Source organism: Ursus arctos, unplaced genomic scaffold (assembly GCF_023065955.2).
Source record: "Ursus arctos isolate Adak ecotype North America unplaced genomic scaffold, UrsArc2.0 scaffold_29, whole genome shotgun sequence".
Taxonomy (NCBI): Eukaryota; Metazoa; Chordata; class Mammalia; order Carnivora; family Ursidae; genus Ursus; species Ursus arctos.
In genome coordinates, this window is record NW_026622974.1 from 20,919,423 (window position 1) to 20,945,685 (window position 26,263).

The 26,263-nt window shown below is 34.4% G+C and overlaps 1 protein-coding gene across 1 annotated transcript in view; it reads right to left on the reverse strand.

The window, feature by feature from the left end:
• Window positions 1–26,263, reverse strand: part of EYS (eyes shut homolog) — a 1,472,707-nt gene that overhangs the window by 1,359,597 nt on the left and 86,847 nt on the right. Inside the window, 1 exon segment of the mRNA XM_044387239.3 lies at window positions 15,315–15,429. Coding sequence (XP_044243174.2) covers window positions 15,315–15,429 — 115 coding nt within the window.

A 26,263-nucleotide genomic window follows, 5' to 3' on the forward strand; every position in this document is an offset into this window, starting at 1 on the left:
TTTTATGGCTAAATTATAGGAAACTATATATAATATATATATATATATATTATATAATATATATTATTATGCTTGATGGAGTCACTGAGTTCTTTAAGTCTATTGTTCTGCATAATGCTTTTTCTCTTTTTTGATCAGCTTGATTACTTTCCATTACTCTGTCTTTCAGGTCATTATTTAATTCCTCTGCTTCTTCCAGCCTGCCATTCATTCCATCAAGTGTGTTTCTGATTTCAGTTTTTGAGCCCTTTGTCTCTGCTGTTATTCCTTACCTGTGTCAATGGTCTCACTGATATTCTCCATTCTTCTCTCAATTCCAATGAGTATCTTCATATTTTTTAAAGATTTATTTATTAATTTATTTTGAGAGAGGGAGAGAGAGGTCAGGGGGAGGGGCAGAGAGAGAGGGAGAGAGAATCTCAAGCAGACTCCCTGCAGAGGGTGGAGCCTGATATGGGGCTTGAACTCACAACCCTGAGATCATGACCTGAGCCGAAATTAAGAGTTGGGTGCCCAACTGACTGAGCCACCTAGGGACCCCCAGTGAGCATCTTTATAATCATTACTTTAAATTCTCTATCAGGTATGTTATTTACATCTGTTTCCTTTAGATATCTGGCCCTGGCCTTGTCTTGCTCTTTGATTTGCAATGAATTTCTCTGTTTTTTCATTTTGTCTAAGTCTCTGTGCCTCTTTTGCTGTGTTAGGAAAGTCGGTACATTGCCTGTTCTTGAGGGTAATGACCTTAATGAAGAAGAGGTCCTGTGGCAGCATGCTGTGTAGTGTCCCCTATTTCAGAGAGCACAGTGCTTCTTGGAGTGTCTCCAGTGTGTGCTGCCTGCGCTTTGTTGTTGTGCTTGGCCACTTTATCCTTCAGGCCAGTTATCTGCAGAGCTCTCTTTGCCTGTTATAGGCAGCATTTGGTCCCTGGCCTGAATGAGGTGCATTTTAACTAGGTGTGGTCTGGTCTTTGAAATGAGACCTGTCGCCACTGCAGCTGGAATCACAGCTACACACAACTTTCATGTCAAGAGACACTGATGGTGTGAACAAGGATTTGGGCCAGTCTTCTGCAGGAGGCAGTCTGCTGTGCTGTGTCTGAGACAAGCAAGACTAGGAAGGGTTGTTCACCAGAGCACTGGGCAGGGGTGGGGGTGCATGGGTAGTAGGGGTAGGAGGGTTTGTTGTAAGCAGTTAGGTAGACACTGTGCTGTTCAAACACTTGGTCCTGTGCTTATGCTGAGGGGTGGGGGAATAAAATGTTACCAGCCAGTTCCTTTGTTCCTAGAGGGATGTCTTTGTGGACTCAGCCTCTCTGGGATGTGCTTGGGGATGAGCAAATAAGCTCCCCTATGGTGTGCCCTAGGCACTCTTCAGATCGCTGTTTCCACACTGTATGTTCCTGCTGTTCACCCTACCTTTTCTCCAGGAGCAGCACAATGCCTTCCAGGCTCTATCCCAGCCAACTCCGACCTTTAAAACTCTAGGCTTTAAGCCCTGCTGATTGCCAGAAGTCACAAAATTTGGCCCCTCTTGATTTCCAAGCCAATTGCTATGGGGATTCCTTCTCCTAATGAGCTCCCATGTGAATTAGTCTGTCTCTTGCCCTTCTCCATGACTGTAGCTCCCTTCCCACCACAAGGGCCAAGATCCATTTCTCTTCTCAACCCTGTCTCCTCCATACTTCCAGCCTTCTTTGATATAACCTCTTCTCTATCTTTAGTTTTGGGGTTTGTTCTGTCAGTCTTCAGGGCAATTTCTGGGGTATTCAGGATGATTTGATAGTTACCTAGTTGTATTCATGGGATGGGGCAAGCCTAGGGTTCTCCTACTCCTTCTCTGCTGCCATCTTCCAACCTCTCCCTCTCTTCCCATTCTTAAACATATAGATTTTGTAAAATTAATCTATATCAGCATTCAATGTCAGGATGGATAAACTGTAATATTCTCCAAGGCTATCCTGTTCCTTAATGTATTTATTCCCTCTAAAGGACTTTACTTTCTAAATCTCTCAAACACAGTGTCTATTATTAAACTCCTATCATTGCTTTAAACTAAATGAAGAAAATTAAAAAAAATGCATGGAAAATCTTCAAAGAGTGAAGTAATTCTTTTATGTTCAATCGGTTCCAAAGAACTATGAAAATAATCTGATTATCTTTGCTCCTAAATCAACTTCTGGTTACTAGGCTAAAAATGAATTTAACGAAGATACTAAACTCCAGTGATAGTCTCTCACACATTTTATGGCCTTGAATGCCAAATTATATTCAATTTCAGGAATGTATCTGATAGTCTGAGAGAGAGAAGAAATGGTTATCTTTAACATTTACAGTAATGTTAAAATTCCCTTTTTTAATTTGTTATCTTCACCTGTCTTTCACAGACTAGATTACATTCATTTGTCTTATACTGTGATCAAACAAATCACTGTGGAAAATCAAAGCCCCTATTCAAATTTTCATCCCAGATAAATTCCGATCAAACTTTTTATGAGTACATTAAATAAAACAATCATTTAATTAATTAAACAGCTTCAGCTTTACTTTTCAACTAACTTATATTCACTCCACAGTTGTTTTGTTTTGTTTTGTTTTTTGCTGTAGTTAAACTTCATCTTTTCTAGAGAAAGAACAAACTCTCAACTCCTTAAAAAAATGTATTAATTTTGTTTCCACAGCATTTAAAATTTTCCATTTGATGTTATTTTTTGGGTATAATCAGACATATTTATATGATAAGGTTGCCATCCCAGGAAGAATACATTTTTAACAGACTGAGTGATTCAAATATTCTTTTTTGCTTAAATAAGTAATGGGAAAATAGTTTAATATTTACTCATTTATTTGTTTTAATATAAATCAAATTTTGTAGCATTTTGTTACATTATTTCAACTTGACTGTAGTAACATTTTTCTATTTAACTAAATATTTAAATTAAACATTTGTGTAACTATCTTCTCCATCTGTAAAAAAAAAAAATACTGAAGTAAATCTTTCCCCCCAAAAAACAGAGTTTTTCCTGTATCATTTTTTATAATCAATTTCTACCTCACTGATTTTACTTTTATATCTAGCAACTTAAATATTTTCCCTAATAAGCTACTGAATATATTTTCATAAGTGGGTAGATATGAGTATAAGATTTTAACTTTTGGTCCTCATAAAAAAGATCAAATTGTACCATATTAAAAATACTAAAATTCACCATGGCATCCTCTTTAGGGGTGATTCTAGATAATTTTATAATTCCTTCACGTCTTTCTTGTATTTACCTTTTTAATCAGGGTTTTAATGAGGAAATTAGGGACAATGTGCTTCTATGGGTCAAACAGGTTCATTTTAAAGTTCAGCTCATTCACCTTGGATAACACCACTGAGTTCTTAAAATCATTATGAAAGAGATAGAATAGAATTAAAAAGAAGTGGTTGGCAAATTAGAACTTTGCAGAGTAAGACAGTAAGAGAGGCACCTAGTTTTTTAAAACTGAAATTTAATTTATGTATCCTGATTTCTATATTCACTGTTTAAATGAGATGAGTAATTTTAATTTTCCTTGCAAGAAAATTTAACTGGGTGACAGTCCATATTAAGCCTTTTTGTTCCAATTATGTAATTAAACTTTGCACCTCATTGTAAAGAGTTCTAGTCATCAGCATATTGTCAGAAGGGATTTTTGTAAATTAAGAAAGATTGCTTGCAAAAACATACTAACTTTGTGAAGGGCGTCTAGAAAGACAAAGAATTAGGACTTCAGGTGACTACTAGACTGAGAAAAATTAGTAACTGGCATAGAATTGGTGAAGCAAATGCCTTTCTTTGTTCTTATAACAGATGTAAGAATAATATGGACTGACCCAGATTTGCTAATAGTAAACCTATTCAAAATACAATTGCGACAACCAACAAAAATAGTACCACTCCTATTCTTTGAGGACCTACAACATTCCTTTTGTGAGCATTCATCTGCATGCTATTCTCATTTCCTGAACTTTTCTGTTTAATCTTACATTCAGGTAAGAAAACATTATGAAGAAGGGGCCCTTGGGTGGCTTAATCAGTTAAGTGTCTGCCTTCAGCTCAGGTCATGATCCCAGAGTCCTGGGATCGAGTCCCACATAGGGCTCCTTGCCCAGTGGGGAGCCTGCTTCTCCCTCTCCCTCTGTCTGCCACTCCCCCTGCTTGTGTTCTCTCTCTCTCTCTGTCAAATAAATAAATAAAATCTAAAAAAAAAAAAAAGCTTAAAAACAAATACATAAAACCTTAAAAAAAAGAAAAGATTATGAAGAGCTGGGGAAAGGAGGTAGGAAATATATTTAACATTAAGTATATATTTAAGTATGCTTAAGTGTCTGTCTATCTGTCCATTTGTGTCTCTTGCTGTAAGTTTGAGGAAATAATCCTTTTTTTTCTTTCTCCAAATTTTTCTTTAAATTCCAGTTAGTTAACATACAATGTAATATTGGTTTCAAGTGTAGAAGTTAGTGGTTCATCACTTACATACAACACCCAGTGCTCATCACAAGAAGTGCCCTCCTGAATACCCATCACCTATTGAAACCATCCTCACGTCCACCTCCCCTCTAGTAACCCTCGGTTTGTTCTCCATAGTTAAAGGTCTGTTTCTTCAATTGCCTCTCTTTTTGTCCCCATATGTTCATTTGTTTTGTTTCTTAACTTTCACATACGAGTGAAATCATATGGTATTTGTCTTTCTCTGACTGACTTATTTCACTTAGTATAACAGTCTCTAGATCCATCCACGTCTTTGCAAACGGCAAAATTTCATTCCTTTTTAAGCCTTCCTTAAAATAGGTGGATACAATCATCAAACCTAAACTTTGAGTGACTATTACAAAGCCTGAGATAGGACCAAGGCCTGTCTTGCTCAGCAGTGCATGCCTAGGTACAGAATTTCTACAAAGTAGTTTTTCAGTAAGTATTATTTCAATGAGAACAACGAGCGGCACAGCACAATTAAGGAGGCTACAAAACCTGAGATGAAAAAGAAGGGTGGAGACAGTTTCCATAGAGACCTGACTAAGGCTTTCACCAAAACTTATTGTGGAAGAATGAAAGTTAACCCATGGGCATCTGTGATTACCTGTGATTACATCCATCAACAAGATGTTGGCTGTATCGTAAATTATATATCATTCTCACTTTGTAGTGTTGATCACCTCATTTTTAATTAATGCTTTCACTGGTTTCTTAGAGTGCTAGGTCAAACATTATTTCATAATTTGTTAATGATAATATCAGGATCATATAGATCACAATTTATAAAAATTAGATGTTCATATTGGGGAAGAATACCAGCTAAACAGTATTCTATGTATAAACCAGCCCTGGTTCAATGCCTGTTATACCAGACAAGTAACTGATAGAACCCCATTTAATTCTCCAATGTATCCTGGTGTGGGTGATAAATTAGTAAGTCACGTACACATGCAGGCTACATTAGCAGGGGCTATTCCTGTCTGAGTGAGTAATGGGAGAGCAAAATGTTAAAAGACAAGATCTCACTTTACGAGCATGCCTGCTGTTTCCTTAAGCAGGTGACAAATGGACCCACAAGCATGTCCACCATTTCAAAGTAAACACAGACTTTTAACCAATTTCCATTTCTTCCAACATGCAGAACCAACCAATCATCTTGTTCTTCTTTTTTTTTTTTTTCTGACCTGCACTGATTCATCTGTGTCAATTAGTTACAGACAGTCCTAAATGTCAACTAACACAAGAAATGGCCTCTAAGAATAAATCTAGAATAACTTATTTCTGTGTTTCATGTGTATCTTTTGGAGAGGACCTATTACCATTCTTATATTTGAACTTATGTGTTCAGTTAAGGAGCTTCTCTAATCATTTTCAGCTAGCAAATTTTTGTGTTAAAAATAAATTTTCTTGAAATCTCTCTGTTTTCTTTCCCGTTGCTGGTATAACAAATAACTATAACCCTGTAGTTGAAAACACTTGTTCTCTTATATTTGTGAAGGTTTCAAGTCCAAAATCAGTCCTACTTGGATAGTCAAAGTTTCAGGTAGGCTAGCTGCTTTTGCAGGCTCTGAGGGGAAAGTCAGTTTCCTTGCCTTTTTCACCTTCTAGTGGTTGCCTGTATTGCTCGGCTCATGGGCAGTCCCTATACTTTCCAAGAACAATGTTCCAATCTCTGCTCCCATCATCACATCACTTTCTTGGTCGCAGACTTCTTCTATAGCCCTCTTATAAGGATCTTTGTGATTACATCATGCACATCTGGATAATCCAGGATAACATCATATTAAATCCTTGTCTTAATCACATCTTCAGAGTCTTTTTCCATGTAAGATAAAATTGATAGGTTCTAGGGAGTAGAACATGGCATATTTGGAGTGCCTATATTCACCCAACCATACTCTGGGTTCCCCAGAAAATGGGCATGAAAGCTATGCCTTCAGTTTGTTTCACATCTACTTTTGATACCTCTTTTTAGGTATTTAGCCTTAGGCTATCTGCAGACATGGCTCTAATTCTGGCCAACAAGCACTTTGGGAGGAAAGTTCCTTCTTAGAGATTCCAAATGTAATATGAATGAGATTCACATAAATAACCACACTTTTATAAAATAGTTTCACCAATGATTTTTCCTGAAATTTTAAATGTAAAAACTTCATGATTTTTCCCTCTTTTTTTTTGTTTCATTATCAATGAGGATCTATTGGCAACTGCATATTCTCTAAGATACTGAAAGTGTTTGTATTTGTTTCTTTAACTACGAACATTTCAACTATTCACAGGATTGCACTAGTTTAGATTAAGTTGTCACTTCTTATACTTATCACCTGATATAAAAATTCTGCTGAAAGCAGACAAAGGAAACAATAAAATATATGCTTGAAACTCCCTCCATTCCTCTTCTTATAAATTGGTAATAGTATAAAACCAGATAAAATCAAATTTTCAAATGTGAGAGGAGTTTTTGAATATATTCATCATTTAAGTTTATTCACCATTAGCTATTATATAGCTAGTACTCATTATTATAATCACATAGAAAATATGTGAAATTACAAAGTTATTACTTATTGTAAATCAGTTAACTTACATATCTACCCTGTATCTAGAAGTAACATTGAAATAAGCTCTAATTCCTGAGTATTTCTATTTTTGTCCTATAACTACTCTTAAGACACCAGTATATTTTCTGTACACAAAAGTTCTTGACATATAATAGAAGCTGTGTGGTAACTTTAATTTCTATTAATTCTTCAAAGATGGGAATACCTGTTGCTTTATTATTTCTGGCTGTCTAGGAAGGCAGTGTCAAGAGGACTCAGATAATACTCTGTGAGTCCAACCATAAAAAAAGTTTCTACCACGTTTTGTGACTAACAATGTAGGACAATAAAATCATTTGACAACTGGTTAAACATTAACCCTAGGAACATTTTTTTTTTCCTTGAGTTCTTTGAAAAAATTTATTCCAAGTCAAAACATGTTGTTTGTGCTTGCTTATTTAAAATATGCTTGTGATTCAAATGATTAAAATATATTGAAGAACTAAAATAAAGAAGTAACATATGCACAGGAAAAAGACTTAAAAGTTTAAAGCTACTGTGAGGACATTATTCTCTTTCAAACATTATTTTAGGCAACAGTCAACTTCCCTACCAAAAATCTGAACAGAAGCAGGATAAATTACACCCTTAATGAAGTAGATAGAGAAAGCCATTGAGAAACTTGTCTATGAAAGAGAGAGGAGAGCAAAGGAATAACAATTGCTGAGGTATAAGACATGGATCAGAAGATTATTGAAGTGGACCCTGATTATACAGCCTTCCTAAAGGTACTTCAAACAGTTCAATGACTCTTTAATTTAGCCATTTTATGTTTAATAAATCTGGAATCCTGCTCCTGCCTCCCCCTCTCCTTAAAAACAAAGTAGAGAGAACTCCTTCTCATCACACATTTCATGCTACTTAACCTCCAAATTTTTCAACTAAATGTTCAATAATATAAATAAGAGGAAAAATTCAAACAAATTTGGGGTGCCTGGGTGGCTCAGTCAGTTAAGCATCTGCCTTCAGCTCATGGTCATGATATCAGGGTCCTGGGATGGGGCCCCGCATCAGGCTCCCTGCTCAGCGGGGAGTCTGTTTCTCCCTTTCCTTCTGCCTCTCCCCCAGGTCATGCTCTCTTTCGCTCTCTCTCTCTTTCAAATAAATAAATAAAATCTTAAAAAAAATTCAAACAAATTTAATCTAAGTTAGTATTTCAGAGGGAAGGATTGAGAAGCAGAGTTTGTGACCAACCAGCCTATATACCTTTTTCTGAACTGAGTAACTACTCTATTCCCAACAAAGGAAGAAAAGAATAAGAAAGCAATTTGACTTAACCAACTCTATGTACCTAACTCAGTTGTGGGGCCCACATAAACCAGAAAAAAAGGTTTCTCAGTTTGGAATGCAATCTTATGCTAGGGGTCTGCCAGTTTGAGACAAAAGCTTCTCTTCTTTAAGTCTGAGGTTCTTTAACTTTCATGAAGACTATATTTCTTTCTGTGCACAGGTTTTACTATTTTCCAACTTAAACAGCCTAAATTCCTAAGTCGGGTTTTCTCAACCACAACAGTATAGATATTTGGACCTGGTATTTCTTTGTTGTGGGGGGTTGTCATGTACATGGCAGGATGCTTAGCAGCAAACCTGGCTGCTATTCACCAGACACCAGAAGAGTCAGTCTCTATTTGTGACAACACAAATGTCTCTAGACACTGACAAGTATCCCCCAGGGGACAAAAATTACACTCGGTTGCTCCAGGGATCTTTTGTATCTGACCTTACCTATTCTTTTCCAGAGATGTCTATATCTCTCACCATAAACTATGGCACTATCCATCCATTCTTTAAACCTCAAGAAATGTCTCTGAGGATTGATAAAGAATGAACATATTGGTTGAGGGTACAAATACAAGGTACCTTCAGCAGCTTAGGATAGTTATGGGTCAGTAGGAAATTGCTTCAGCTTTTCTGTTCAACTTCGGCTTTTGCAGCAGATCATAGTGTAAATATTAGATTTTTTTCATTTTGCATATGTGTTCAAACTAATATTTTGAGTGTCCATAACATATTTGGCTTATCCAATGTCCCTTTCTTTGATATGTTGACCTTTACAATTTTTTTACAGAAAAAAAAACAAAAACAAAAAACATTGAGGGGTATTTTGTATATTATATAATTCTTCCACCTTCACCAAATGTACCTCTCCCCAAATTCCATGTCAAGCTAGCTTTGACTACCCCATTACTAAGAGAGAGGTCTCCTATTGGTCATTTTATGGAGTCTGTGCTCTTCCTACATAGAAGCATCCTTCCAGAGAGGTTCCCATCTGCTACACTTGGCATGGCATGCCTTTGCTGAAATTTTGCTGCCTTCTCTGGAAGAAGGGTAGTACGTACAAAGAAACAAAGACATCTACCTATGTAGAGCTTAAATTTCAGCCTAATATACACTCATAGACAATGAAAAAGAAATGTGAAGAACTATACTGTTATCTGGGAAACAGTATATGGCAATAGTTTTAAGAAGAAACTAAAAGGAGATGACATGTATAAGCCAGAAGTGAGTATTTAACATTTTCAATTGGGTGTCTATAGAAGAACTCACTGAAAAGGTAAACATTTGAGAAAATACCTAAACAGAATGGAGAACCCCACAAACCAGAAATTTGGGTCAAAATCACACAGAACAGAGTACACCTTGTTTTTTCTAGGAACTTTGAGGGCACTGTTGCTATTTTAATGTGAGCTAGAAGGAATATGAACATTGAGCCTCTGGTTTAATGCTTACATGATCTAGCCCCTGAAAAGTCTAATTTTGTGAGCCTTCAAATTCTTGTGTGCATGTGTGTGTGTGAAACAGAGAGAAAGAGAAAGAAAGAAAGAGGGAGAGACTGAGAGAGAGAGATTGAGAGGGAGAGAGAAATATTCTGTTTAGATTTTCTGTTGTTGCAACTAAAATTTTAAAACTCTTACTCCTACCCCATATGCAAATTGTATTCATATGGAATTCTAATTTGAGCTTTACTTCTTTCAGTGTTCAGTGTGAGTTTGCATAAGTCACGCTTGCTGAAAATTATTGTAAAAAAAAAGATTTAACTAGAGGATGGAAATAGAAAAGAGGAATGAAACAGATGGTAAAGTTAAACTAGATGAGTTTTAAATTTTGTTTTTTTGTTGGTTCCCCAGTGAAACCTTATAGGAAACTTAAAAAGATGAGATAAAACATAAACTGCTTTCTTATATCTGCATCCCTGAACCAGTTATAAAAGAAGAGAACCAAAGGGGCTATGTATAAAGCTCTCAAGGTATTTTCTTTGATGGTATAAAAAGCAGCAGTCAACAATTCTGTCATAACATCAGGAAGTTATAAAATATTAGGATAGGCACAGACCAAAAATTGTGGCTCTAACTATGTATAATATCTATTAAAAATGAAATTAAATTTATTAGAAAATCATTGAACTCTAAGGAAAAGAAATCCTGAATCATTGTTATGAGGCAATGTAAATATCATTTAATTGCACAGTGTCTATAATTTTAATTTATTGTGTGCATAATATCAACCATATTTTTTTAATTTAGTGGCTGTAATTTATTCATTTTTATAAACATGAAAATGACAATAGAACAGTTTTTCCCCTTTTTCACTATGAGTTTGAGTTCTTACTTTTTTTCAGTGATTTATTTTTGGTGGTTATTAGAAATCTGACTCTCATTTGGGAAGTAACAATTGTTTGATCATGGGGGCTACTTATATTATTAATTTTGAGATTAATATTGACATTGTGAAAGTGTTTGATTAGAAATTCCTCATTCACAATTTCAATGAGAAAGTTCAGCATCCTCCTGCCACTTTAATTATAGAGAAAATGAATTGAAAAAAGGGAAATTTAACTCATGATGAAGAGCATGGCTTAGAATTAATAAGGTTCTGACCTACATTTTTTTTACACCTAATATTGTCCAGCCTGTTGCATTTAATATAAACTTCCTAATCCTAAAGTAATAATGGAATATTCTTTTCCTTCATAATACTTCAATTAAATGTATATTCAGAAGAAATAAATCATTTTTTTTGGATTATAAGTTTAGTCTAATTCCATTAACAGTAGTAAACCACTGCCCCATTGTTGGCTTATTTCCTTTTAGCCCATATTATGCATATCTGTACAATACAAATATCACCCAGGCTCCACTGGCCAACACAGCTCGGGTTACCTTGGTGTTAAGTTAGATCTGGATTTTAAGTCAGATCCTCTCTGTGATTCCCTAAGCCATTCTTCCCCATGATTCTCTGTGGCTCCCTGCTTCCCTGTCCCTGCATGTTATTAACTTGTCCCCAGACTACATAGATCCCAGGCCTCAGATACTTTACTCTTTCCATTAAGTCAATTCAAATATATAGTGAAAATTTACTTTGTTAAAAAATGGCAAAGCCCTGAGTGATTATGGGGATGGATAAATCAGAAACCGCATCACCTTCTGCCATCTAACTGGCTCCCTCCACCCTCTGCACTTCTTACTGCCTGGAAAAGCCTGGCCTCTAAATATATGATCTTTCATGATGTTGAACGCTCCGGGAGGTGAAACCCAATGGATAATCTCTATGGGAGTAGTGCTGCCATGCCTGTTGACCTTTCCCATAACACAGGAAGTATATATTTTATTTTATTACAAGATGATAAATACCTTATATATACACATCTAAACCCAAGTTACAGTTAGAATAATATAGCCATTTTTCATCAGAGATTTTGATCTGAGTATTTTCCAAATATCACAATACACTTTAAAAACATAGTCTAAAGTGGATGCATATTATATTATAGGGACACATTATAATATTTAAGCTACTCTTGTTGCTTAATTTGATTATTTTTATTCTAAAATAAACAACAACAAAGTGAATATTTTCTACACCTGTTTAATATGATCCTGCTTTCTTACTTCAGGTATTTCTAGATATTGAATTATTACAGATGAAAAAACTGTAGGTATATACTCTAAATTGCCAACTGGTGGTCCTAGTTTCCCCGAATACATGTGAAAATACTGTTGCATTAAATGTGTATACTTTTGTGTTTTAATGCAGAAGTATAAAATGGTATGTCCACATTGCCTTAAATGATATGAATTGAAAGCAGCACAGATGAGGGAAACCTCTCAATGCTAAGGAGCCCTGAAAAAATGGCTCTTGACTCTTTATGGACTTGGTGGGAGGTATAGAAAGAGGGCTAGGAGTGGAAAAGTTTTAAGTCAATGTGGAGAAATGTGGCTCAGTCAAGGCCCCCTCTAAAAAGAGGTATCCCTAGAGGCACACGGGAAATTCCCCAGCTAAAGCCGTCTCCTCCCCCATAATGAAAAAGGCCTCTGAATAAGGTACGTGTGTTGCTGAGAAGAATGATCTGCAACTGTTGTGTGTGCCATTTTGTAGTCATTTAGGTAAGTGGATTGATAGTACCATTCACATTTTGTATGTCCTTACTGATTTTCTGTCTACTTATTCTACCAATTACTGAAAGGAAGTATTCATATCTCAACTATAATTATAGTTTTACTTATTCCTCTTTTGAATTATGTCAGTTTCCGGTTCATATATTTTGAATCTCTTATCAAATGTGTAATAAAGTATGATTAGTTGGCCCACTTATTTTTATGAAATAAAGTCCTTCATCTTTGATAGTTTCTGATATTGAAATCTACCTTATTAATAAAACTACACCAGTATTTATTTTGCCTAATTTTTATATCTCTCTTATTATTTTATTTTGCTTAATTTATATATATATATATATATATATATATATCTCATTATTTCACTTTCAATATATCTCTATTTTTTCATATAAAATGAGTATCTTTTATACATTTGAGTTTTACTTCATGTACCATTAATAATCTCTGCCTATTAGCCGAAGTGTGTAATCAATTTATATTTACTGTGATCCTGGATATAGTTGAATTTAAATGTATCATTTTGCTTGCTTTATGCCTGCTTTCTTTTCTTTCCCTCCAAATATAAATGTATTTGTTTTCTCCAAATAGGAGGATTGTTCAAATCTCTTCCTAAAATATTATAGTTCATCATATAGTCTCTTTGAAATTGGCTGATATATTCAAAAGTTAAAAATGCAAACATCAGAGTAGAAAAACAAATGTTTGTTAAAAATGCCAAAATTCCAAAAATTCATTTTACAGTTACATGGTAAAAATTATTTGAATATAGTATATATTTTATTTTCTTCAATATATCAAATTGAACTTAAGTATCATGAAAAATAATGTTAATGCCCACCGTTCATAACATTACACAATCTGAATATATTTGTATATATACATTAAAATTTAAATTAAACTAATTGAAATATAAACTATGTCAGAACCTCTATATAGCCATAACTAGGATTATTAATCAGCAGAGAAAAGCATATTTTTGAAAAAATATTATAGTATTAAAAACATTGTAATGCACATTATCTTCATCATCACCTAAATTCTAACCCATTGAGAAGCACAATAACATTTCCTTCTTGCTAATATTTTATCTAGTGGAAGTCATTAAACTTGAAGTAGAATTACAGAAAAAGCAGATTTGGCAAGGTGATGATAAGTCTAGTCTAGTTCCTTAAAAAAGAAATTAACACTGGGTTTAGAGTCAGTAACACACAGATAATTGTTGAAATACTAGACTAGGGGAGATTTTCCAGGAAGAAATGATGGTGGAGGAAGAGAAATTTAAAAATAAAAGTCAGAGATAAATTCACAGAGACTATCCCAAGACAAAACAGAAAACCAAAACCCAAAACATAAATAGTATAATATAGAAGAAATTCAAACCAAAGCAGGAAAGACATTTCAATTAGAAAATCTCCTATTAAGGAAAGGGTAAATATGTTTTAAAGGAAAAAGAGATGCTAGTACATTGTTTATACTGAAAGTAGATATGTATAGTACCTAAAAGTATGAGTTCTAGAGTTGCTTGGAATAAGTTTAAATCTAGCTTCATCCATCCCTACCAATATGTATGAATTCGGGAAAATATTAAAAGCTCAATAGACGTTTTAATTTTCTATAAAATGGAATGGTATTTATGTGAAGATCAAATGAAGTAATGACCATAAACGACACACTACAATATCAACATTTTATAGCTGCAAAATAAATGTTATGTTCTTATCCTATATGTTCTTGCATAGCAACATTATTATATTTTAGCGTTTGTTTCCAGAAGTATACACATAAATTTGTCCATGATTCATTCCATAAATTGACTTTTCATTACTTTAAAAATATTTTATTAAAATATTTTGTATTTAGAGAAAACAATAAAACGAATGCCATAATCCTACTGTCATTATTTGCCAAAATAGTTTTAAGAAATAAAGCATCATAAATAGATTAGAAGTTCCTTTTGTACTCTCACTGATCTTTTCCCCATCTGTCTCTTTATAGAGGGCTCTTCTAGTAAAGCCAGTGTGTATATTTCTAATATATGTGTTTACACCTTAGCTATATATTTATCAATCATAGAAAATATGGACTTTCTTGTGTGTAAAAATTTAATTAATCATTATTAGACTATCTGTCTATGTCAGTCTTCAATAAGATTTTAAAATCCAACATTATGTTTTGATATTTAAAAGTATTAATACATGTAGCACTTGTTTGCTTATTTTAACAACTCATTATAATCCCATACTATGCCATGGTGAATTTATCCACTCTCCTATCCACAGGCTTTTGTTTGTTTCAGATTTGGTGTGAAAATTCTTGTGTATGTCTCTTTAAGTGCATGCCTTGTAATCTTTCCAATAGACATATATGAAAGTGGAAATGCTGAGTTGTAGGATATGCCTGACCGTGTGTCCCACACCCATCGTGCACTTGTACAGTCATTTCAAAAACTATCCACCAATAAAAAGCTTACCTGTAAATCCTAACTACCACACTAATTTTATTCTCCATCTAGTTTAAGAGCTTAAGGCATGAGTAACTGTGGTTTTACATATACAGAGATATATTGCCACTACTCAATTAGCTATATACTTATTTTATAATAAACACACTGCCTAGAACTCTTGTTAATGACCTCCCAACATAATTCTTATAAGTTAAAAATCTCTATTACTAAACTTTATATGTCGTGTTTAAATATACATATAAAGATATAATTCTCTGGTTTAGATTAATAAAAGCATTTGAAATACAGACTGCCTGAAGCTATTGTATTTTCAAGTGCTAAATTACTCTGCCATGTATTAAATTACTTACTCTGAATCTTCCACTTATATTGAAACACCATCCTTCATTCAGACAGCTGATGCTGAGCAGTCTACAGTGGTCAATTACTTTCTCACAGTTTTTTCCAGTAAATCCTATGAAAGAACTGTAAATACATCCATGTAAATAAGAAAAGTTACAATTTAAATATTTTTACAAAAGCCTATTAACAATCTGACAAAAATAATAATGCTTTGTTTAAATTACATACAACATATATTATTACCTGACTTTTTTAATCATTAATTTTGTCTATGCATGCTTGTGTTCTTAGCAAAGGAGAAAAAAATGATCTATTTAGTGAGAATCAGAGTAAACTACATTCATTTAATAGTCAATATTATCTTTTGAGAATTTAACAGTAAAATCAACTTTAGCCTAACTGAATATTTAACAATAAAATAGAGGTTTTAGAAAACTATTGGAATAAATAAGAAAACTATTAAAATGTGAAAAAAAAAGGTGACAAGTGAGATTTCTAATGCTTAGTAAAGCCATTATATACTGATGATGTGCTACAAGGATTTAATGACATACATAAATTTGGGACGTAGTATAAAGAGTTACAGTGAACAGTAATGGTATGGTCACAGTTAGGCTACTTATATGGTTTTATTTATTGTCATCCTTACTTTTTTTTTTTCCTAAATAAAGCAGTCTTGTAATATAAGTGCCGAGGAATAAGCTTTTTTTGATTGTAATGGCAATGCCTGACATTAAGCTTTTGATTGCCAAGGCATCAATTTCAGACATCCATCTTGAATAAACATATTGCCAGCTAGTATGACACAGCTACTAGCTACACGAGATAAGAAGACAGGCCTTCCCTAACCCATGAAGTTCCCTTTATACAAATCCCTGTGTAACTAAATAACCGGCCACTTCCTTTCCCGCTCCCTAATTCCCACTCTTTCATTCTAAATACACCAATAAAGAGTGAATCTGTGAAACTCTAGGCACCCCACTCTTGACCCCAATAAAGGCAGAACCCTAGGTCCACCCAGTTTGCCTTTCTCTCTCTCTGCTAGCAATTGGCTGCCAGCCTGTGGGTATGCCCTTTACCCCCCAGGACTTGAGTAATAAACCTTATTTTTCAAAGATCCCTGATGGTTGATGCTAAGTGCATCCTGCAAGTGTACGAACCACAGAGGCCACAACGTGGGCTCCTGTGGGGGAAACGTATATGGAGGCTGCCATGAGCAATATCAGCCCTGGTGAGTGCCCGAGGCATTCCTAGCTGATAGCATCTCTATACATAGGTTGAGACACACACAAAACAAATCTGGATTCCGGTTTACTGCAATTCATTAGCTGCAATCAATAAGATGCTAAGAATACATGGTTTACTGTCTTCCTTTGCCCTCACTCTCATTAATTTGTAAGAAATATTCCTGTACTTTAAATCACGGTTAGTAAACTTTCTATTAAAAGTGAATGGAGCACCAAATTAAAGGACAATGTGTTTCTCTAAAGTAGATACTAGAGATTTTAAGACCAAAAGAATACTTTTTCCCCTTCTTTTTAGTGTGTGGGGTGGGGGAGAGAGGGAGAGGGAGAGAGAAAGAGAATCTTAAGTAGGCTCCATACCCAGCACAGAGCCCAGCACAGGGCTAGACCTTATGACCCTGAGATCATGACCTGAGCCGAAATCAAGAGTCAGCACTTAACCAACTGAGCCACCCAGGAGCCCCCAAAATAGTTCTTAAGACTAAGTTGTTAGAAGCTGATTTAATAACAAAGTGAATTGTATCATGTATTAATTATTTCAAATATCTTAATAAGAACACAGGATAATTTCATAAAAGAAGGAATCAAAGGCCATGTTGACACAGTTTAACTGAAATATCATCAGTAAAATACTTTAGTAATTCTCTTTTCCTGCTGTTCAAGGAACAGCCTGGCATTTTCACCTTGTAAAATTAAACCATTCCTTCATTTATGTCAGGAATACTATCCATTTTTTTAGCACCTACTATGTGCCAGCCACTGGGCTGTTTTAACACTATTTTCTTATTTTCTCATTCAATCCTTATAAACCCTGTGTGATACACATTATTACCACTATATTAAATGAAGGAGCAAACTCAGAGAAGTTAAGAGATTTACTTTGGTCATATCACTAACTTTAGAGCTGTTATTAAAATTAAGTATGGTCTTAATTTTAAATGTATCATACCTGGTACTCCATTAATAAAACCTGTTAGGACATGTTTACCTTATTTCCCTCATTCTGAGGATCCACATAGAAACCCAGAAATTACTCCAAGTACCACTTTGTTGTGAAAGGTATCATTCCCACCCTTTCTTACTGGGGATAAGGAGTAGCAAGAATAAGAAAGCAACAAAATATCCTCAAATTTTGGTGCGTTGTACTTATCGTGTCTGAATTCTCGTTTGAGAGGGAATGAATCAAACTGTCTAAGACTGGCTAAGGACAGGTGTGGTATTTGGACTTATATTATTCTGAAGTATGATTTCCAAAGAGAAGGATCAGAGGTATAAATAAAATGAAGAACTAATATTCAGTCCTTCATGAGATCAGATCAACAGGTTGCTGAATGAAGATTAGGGAGCAGCAACTCTTTAGAAAGATGTTTCTAAACAAAGGAGAACTTATTAATTATGAAAAAAAATGTGCCAAACTGTTAGCACTCTCACAGTATACTAAGAAGGAAGCCCCAAAAGACCATCTAAAATACTTGGCCTGGGGAAGTTTAACCCAAAGGCAGAGGAAACCCATAATGAGAAAATTTTCCTGTTGAGTTACAGGCTATTAAGCCTCCATCCCTCCACTCCAACTCATAGTTTGAAATCTAAGAGGAGCTTTTGAATCTCACCCTAATGATACCCTAACAACTCAGCCTGTAGCCAGGGAAAGAAAAGGCTTGACTAGTATTCTTGCCACTTAAGAATTAAAACAAGAGAAAACAAAAACAAAGAAAAATAAATAAAAGCAAACTCTAGAATAATATGGATGCTTTGAGAAATTCTATGACAAAAGTGCAAGTAAAGATGAAAGATGCTAAAGATAAGGGAAAATACATAAAAGAAGAAAGGAAATTCAAATAGCATCAACAGTTCAGCTCAATAAGTTAAACAGATAAGACTTTTTATGAAATACAATATAGAAGATACTATGGTGAGATAGTATATAAATAGGGAGGTGACTTAGTGGCTAACAAAAATTAAAATGGATCCAATTGAGTTAAGAAAAGAATGTTTGAAATAAAAGTAGATAGAAATATAGATATGTTCAATATAAAAAATAAAGTCAGAATTGTTACCTTACTCTTCCCCAAAAATGTCAAAAGTGGTATACAATTCATATTTGAGAATATATAGCAAAAAGTGGAAGAAAAAGAATATATAAAAAATGAACACTTAAGACACAGTGAATCAGAATATTTTAACAGTTTGATAAGGGCAAAGACACATTTTATGAACTGGTCTGTGTGAACACTGGAACATAATATTTGGCAATTTAAAAAATTCTGTAAATTATATTGTATTTAGTTTTTTTTACCCTTTCTTCATTCATATTTCAACCTTGATAAAATAAACTACATTGGCTTACTTAGACATTCCCTGTGACCTTACAATATTAAGCAAAAACTGATTTTTTTTTTTTTAGTTTTTTTTCAGGACATGTACAGTACCCAATAATTTTATTTTAAATGAAGACTTAGTACAAAATTACACTGAGTACATTTCACATCAAAAGGAAAGTACTACAATTAATAAGGCCAGAGTCATTTATTTAAAAAGATCATGAGATAGATATTTTTCTGGAATGTGTAATTAAGAAATCAAGGGAAAGAACACAAATACACAAAAATAAAAATGCAAAAGGGAATATGAGGACAAATGGAAGCTAACTACACTACATATTCCTCAGTGCAAATATGCTAAAAAGTTTATGTCAAAATATAGATTGCCAAAATTGAATGAAAATAAGAATAGCTGAATAGAACAAAATATTTGGTGAAACTAACTAAAAGATGCTGGGCTTATTTATTTACATGGATGAAGAATTCTAATCCCTATGAAAGAGATGATTCTCATGATATGTAAGTCTTGATCTTTAGAAAATGTATGCTAGTTATCAGAATTTGGATGCAAAAGCCTCAAAATGTATAACAAAAAGAGTTACCACCAAACTCATATTTGAAAATTAAAATAAATATGCTGTATCCATTGACATAAAATTCTATTTCTAGGAATTTATCCTAAAGAAATAATCAGACATAATAAATATACATTTATTTCCATATTTCCCCCATGATATTCCAAATGAAGTGCCTACAGAAAGGAGACAACTGCTAATGTAAGAGGTCATTCTAGTCTACCACCCTAGTCTGCCACCACTGTTCCCATACTACCAATAATCTAAGGACATTATAAACAAGAAGCCAATTCCTGTCCAAATTATCCGTCCTTCTTCAGAAACCTTGGTCATCAAAAGTATCATGTTAATGAATCTGATTCTCGTATATTTTTTAAAAATATATTTTATTTAACTAATTTAGTACCAATTTCGTTTTTTCCATTCATAAAGTGCAGATTTTGTGCTATTCTACTACTCTTGAACTGAGAAGAAACATGCTGTTCTCAGGCAACTGCAAGTGGTTCTTCATGACTAGAGCTCAAAGTAAATAATGAGAGTAGCAAGAGATGAGAGGAGAAAGAGATCATCAAGGAATTTGTAAGAGTTACCAATATTCAGAAGTATCAAACACTCAAGCGTGAAAATCAGGAGACTGGAAGTAGGGAATGGGAATGAAAGAAAATAAACAATCAACCAAGTATAAAAGATGTAAGAGGCCTTGTATGAATCAATGATGATATGTTATTATGCTGAAGACTACGATTAACTTAAATCTCTTTACTTGAAGTTCAAAAAAAAAGTGAGATTGAGATGCTTCAGAGAGACAGAGTTGTCAGGTAAACCTTTAGGTCAGAAATTAAGGTAAAGCCTCATCTGCTTACCTTCAAAAATGCTGTGTCCTCCTATTATCTGCTATCCACTGGTATACGTGGGATCATGTAAATCCATGGTGCTGTTCATGCTGCTACTTCTTACACTGTGATCATTTCATAAAGTCAAATTCTCCAGGGCCTGAACTGCAGCACTAACCTTTCATGCTGGCTGTACTACAACAGCTGCTACTCTTCCCAGAACACTGTGTCAACTTCACTGCCCATACCTTCATGTCTTTTTGACCCTATCCATGTTAAACTTTCTACTGTGCATGCCAATACCACTGTCAACCCAGTCTGCTTCTCAGCTTTCCACTGCCCGTTGCGCTGCTGACTTCACTGATAACCACTTTTCCTATGAAGTAGCTAGGGAACTGTTCTACCTCCTTAGAGAGCCATGCATTTAGAAGATTCTCATAGCAGACGTCTTCATACTTAGGTCCTTCTGGTTTACATATAGCTCTTTACAATCAGGAGATCCATGGATGAATCCAGGCACTGGTACTCATTTCTAGCCTTGAGATAAATTCTCCTTTTTGGAGAGAAATATTCTTTTAGGGTTTCACAGATCCTTTCTTGTTCTTTTCTTTTTCCTCCCTCCCTCCCTCCCTTCCTCCCCCCTCCCTTCCTTCCCTACTCCCTCCCCTCCTTCCCTCCTCCCCTTCCTTCCTTCCCTCCTCCCCTTCCTTCCTTCTCTCCTCCCCCTTCTTCCTTCCTTCCTTCCTTCCTTCCTTCCTTCCTTCCTTCCTTCCTTCCTTCCTTCTGCTCTTCATAGTTCAGAAAATCTCTCCCCTGCCCCCCCAAAAAAAAGAAAGAAAGAAAAAGAAAAAAAGAAAAGAAAGGTTCAAAAACATTTATGTTCCATTAAAGGTAACCTTCTATTTCCTTGATGTATAGCCAATCACATAATCTTTACTATGGTTTTCTTGGGGGGCAACAAAAGTTAATTGTTTCACCAATCTAGATACATAATTTTCCCTGTGGAACCCCATATTCCTTCCTCATGATGTTTACTTTCCTTTCCACTAACAAATCCTGGAGCCTTGGTCACATAATTTATTTCTTTTAGTTCTAGACCTTAAATACAATCTCCTCTACAGATGTCCCATCTGCTTCAGGAGCCCTATTTTAGCACCTATTTTATATTATATATGTACCTTTATATTCTATCATTATCCTTTGCATTCACCTGTGTGACTATATGAACATGTAAGTGCACACATGCACATGTACACACATACATGCATACATTTTAATCTACATTTTTAATCCATATTCCCTTTTTGAAATTTTTATCCTAGTCCATTTTATATTTAGAACAAATATTTTAGAGTTATCTTCTCAGATAGATCACCTGGATGATAGGCTTTCTGATTGTCTGCATAAATATAAATATTTCTCTCACTACCCAATATATAGTAGTCATGTGTAAGATTTGGAGGAGGCAGTATTTTCTCTTGATAGTCTATAGATGCTTTCTAAAGCTATAAATGTTATACCACTGTCCTGAAGCAACTGGTACTGAAAATAAACAATGTGATGTCATGCTGATTACTTTTCTTTTGTAGGTAAATTGTTTTTTCCTGCCTTAAAGCTTGATAGATATTTCACTGTGTGTTTTTTATCATCAATCTAGCTTGGATAGAGTGTTTTTAATACTCAGACACAGCCCTTGCTCCAGCTCAGAGAAATATTCTACAACTTGATTAATTATTGTTTCTCCTCCATATGTTCTTTTTACTCCTTCCGGAGCTGCTATCATTCATATGTTAGATCTCTTTGATCTCTTCTCCAAGATACTCAACTTTCTTCATCATGATTCATTAACTAATTCATCCATTAAGCTCTTCAATAAATAATCTTTGAGCTCCTACTGTAGGTGGTTATTTTTCTAGCCACGGTGCATTTTCAGTGAATAAGTTTTTTTTTTTTTTTTTCCTCATGAGGTTCATCTTTTAGTGGTAGAGGACAGGAAATAAAGACTTAGATAAAGAATATTTCAATAGAAATGCAGGTTACAGTGTATGGCAAGTGCAGGTGGTTGTTGTTTTCCCAAAGTTTGCATCAGGGACAGCTTCATGGGCAATTACTATTTCATAAGACCAGGATAAATTTAGGGTGAGGTCATGTCTGTACATGAATATAAAAGCAGATCCCCTTATATTTACTCTTTTTTCTATTTTAAAATACTTCTTCCATAAAGCATTTTAGATTTCCATTATTTGGATTACCACCTTCTTTCCAATTTTCTACCCATGTTGTTAATTGAATAGTATGCTTTTTAGTTCTAGTCTTGATATATATGTGTATCTATACACTCTCCTCCAGAATCTTTTCACTTATTTTGACTACAGTTCTTTAATTTTATATGACCTCTCTCTCTTCCAGAGATTCTAATATCCTCAAGTTATAATTGTTTTATTTTAACTCATGTTCCTTTCCTAAGTCTCTGGCCTCTCTTGCATCCAGTATTTTTTAAGAGCAGTATCCTTCAGTGAATGGAAGGAAAAATTGGGCCAAGAAAGTTGAAGCAGCCAGAACATCAGTCCTCTCCTTAGGGTCATGGATCTGGCCTCTCTCTTCCTTGGGATTATGGAGCAAACTCTCACTGAGAGCCTTTGGTCCTTAAACTCATAACTTAGTTGAGTCTTTGTGGCAAAGGAGAACAAGAATACTTAAGTAAGTTAATTTGACCTACCTTCAAATCAGTGTTTATACTGATGAAGTCACTGCTATTTTCTGATTATTGTTCTGCTGTCCCTCTGCTAATTTACAAATGCTACCTAGCTCACAAAGCAAGAGAATCTGCATAAGTTGCTTCTGTTGAGATAGTCAAGGAAGCTAAGACCTAACTCATTTTAGCTGCTCAAGGTGTCTAGCAATCATTTTGGTCAAAGGAGTCAGCTGTTTCAAGTATGGGGAGAGGGGAAAGAAATGCTGTTCAGATCATCATGTTCCTGGAATATCCAATGTGTAATTATATTTCTGTTTAGAACTATTGTTTTGTAGTAAATATTAAAGTAGTAGGAAACAGTAAATATTTTTTGTAAACCTAGAGGGTAAGAGGGATGTAAATAATTTTGATGAGAATGTTTAAGATGTTATTTTTAGTGGTAAAAAGGGAGGTAATATATAGAATGACAGAAGATCTGAATAAGATACATGTAAGGAAAAGAAAAGAAAGATAATGGAAATAAAATACGTTAGTGGAAAAGCTAGGAGAAAATAAAACACACTTTTATCTTCTCCTTTTCTTTTTCCTCCCAAAATGATTTCCTATAACTGCCTGAAATGTGTCTCCATTATTGGGTTGCATTTTGTCAATTAAGCCAATATTTATTAGACAATTAGCTTTACTCTATTTCTTGGACAGAGTATCCCAAACTTTGCTCAATGACCTATGGAATACATGCTACTGGTTTTAATGAGAAGTGTTAGGTTCTTTTGGGGACACAGCATTGAATAAAACAGAGTAATAACAGCAAAATTTCATCACCAGCATTTTGACAAATATGTCATGTAATGCAGAAATACTGGCATTTACTACATATATTTATTTTTAAAATGTACAGAATTCACAAAATAAAATGAAAATCAGTGAACCTAAATAAGTAGCATACAAGTAAATACAAGTTTTTAAAATACATTGTTCAAAATAGTAAGGAAAACATAAACTTAATAAAATTAAAAATGAAATGTGCACTGCTGTTATAAATAATTGGTAGGAAATGTACTAAACAAATGTATTGATACAATGACATAATCACTCCATAAACAACAAAAATGAAAATTGAAAATTAAATATTATTTGATTTTTTTTAAGGGCTAGCTTCAAAAATAGTATGTCAACAGTTTCACTCATGGATTGGGAGCATATTCTTGCTTAAAGTTTTTTAGCTGCTGAAATGGCTCTTTCAAACTCTATACTATACTAGGAAATGGAAGGAGATAGTTATAAAGTAACTTCAAATAATTTTCTCTGACTCTGTTATCTTGAAATACTCCTATCATTTATTTAAAGACTTGGAGGAGGTTTTGCTACATTTTTTTTCTGGGTCTGTACCATTTGATTATAAGTGAGTTGTAATTTTTGTCACAAAGAAAGCATGTGGTTCACTTTTGTCTTCTTTGGTTTCATAATCTATAGATGGAAATTCGGATGCAGAGTTACTTGTATCAATTTCAACACCGTCATGTACCTCTTCCACTTCTTGGAAAAAACCCTTTGAGGTAGATAGACTTATTCTTACAATAGAAGCTTTGCAATTCCACTATATGCTTGCTTCTTGTGAATTATTAGGGCATAGACAAATGTCTAACTTATACACTACTCATTTTATCCATTTATCTTTTTTGCTTAAACTGAGTGATCGAGTCATTGTCTGGATCTCAAAACATATATGATTCCTATTTCACAGTTCTTTAAATCTTAAAACAATGTTATTAGACAAAAATAGTTGTATTTTCTAATGAAAATTAGCATGATATACTAATTTGTAATTTATAGTATTATGATTTATAATTTATGAAAAACACTATAAGAATGTAGAGAGAGTAATTGAGAAGAACTATTTTCAGAATGTTTATCAAGATCGACAGGGTAGAAATTTTGAGGTGACATTTGAGCAAAACACTCAATGATGTGTATATCAAACTACCATAGTTTTTGGGGAAACTGTCCTTTAAATAGTAGACCAACAAACACAGAGGCTTGAAGCAGGAGATGTGTAAGGTATTCCAGAAACTTCTCAAAGACCAAAATGGCAGGAATTGAGTAATTATAGGGAACATGATATCCTATCTAGATTACTGCATTAGCTCCTAATAGATACATCTATCTATGTCACTCTATAGTTCAACACAAGAGTCAAAGTACCATTTTAAAGGACAGGGAAGATAATATTCTTCATTTGCCAGCAACACTATAATACTTCCTATTTTACTTAGAGTAAAATTCTAAGACTTAAAGTGACACACATGGTCTGCAATTGTCCTCTCCATTTTCACTACCTTCCCCTGCTTTTCTGTTACACTGGTCTCATTAGAGTGAACTCAGTAGGCCAGGGATTGTTCATGGGGTACTTCCTCTGTCACAGACATTTTTCCTCCTGAGAGTTGCACATTCCATCACCTCACTCAAATCACTGCTTTCTTAGTGAGGCTTTCATTCAATGTCCTACATATACTTACATGAAGTCAAAACAAGGAGGTCAAGTGGGAGACTATCAAACTGTTTCAGATGAGAATTTTGGTGGCTTGAACAAGGGTGTTGGCTTCATAGTGATAAAAATGTTCATATCCATGAAATGTATTTATGAGAGAACTTAAAGGGTTTGCTGATGATGGACAAGAAGTGAGCTAAGATAGAGACAGAGAAATCAAAGATAAGTCTAAAGAACACTGACAGAAAAGCAGGTTTATCCAGGGATTGAATATCAACCCATTTCTTTGGAATATATTAAGTTTTGATGCCACATTAGACATGTATGAAAGAAAGTAGATCCAGGTTTACCTGATAGGATATAGGGTTAAACAGGTTTTGTGTTTTCAGGTCAATAGAATATAGAAAAAGAGAAAAAGTAGCTTAAGAATGGCTATATGGCTATGCTTTGTAAAAAGGAAAATGAAGACCAAGGCCAAGGGTGATGGGCAGAGGAGAACGAGTGCAGTCAAATAATTAGAGGTGTTTGCTGGTTGTAGAAAAAGAAATTACATAATTTTGGTGTTAAAGTACACAAATGAATTAACTTGAAATACATGAACTGTTGATCAGAGTAGAAACTTAAATCAAGGTGTTGTACAGTGTGCAATTACAGGTCAGGATAAATTATAACATATGACCATGGGAAATTTGCCAAGATCAGGAGGAAGAGGAAAAGTCATTGAAAATAATTGTCTAAGAATTTAAGTAGCTAAGGTGGGTGGATATACAAGATGGATATCAAAGTCATCAGGGAAGATGA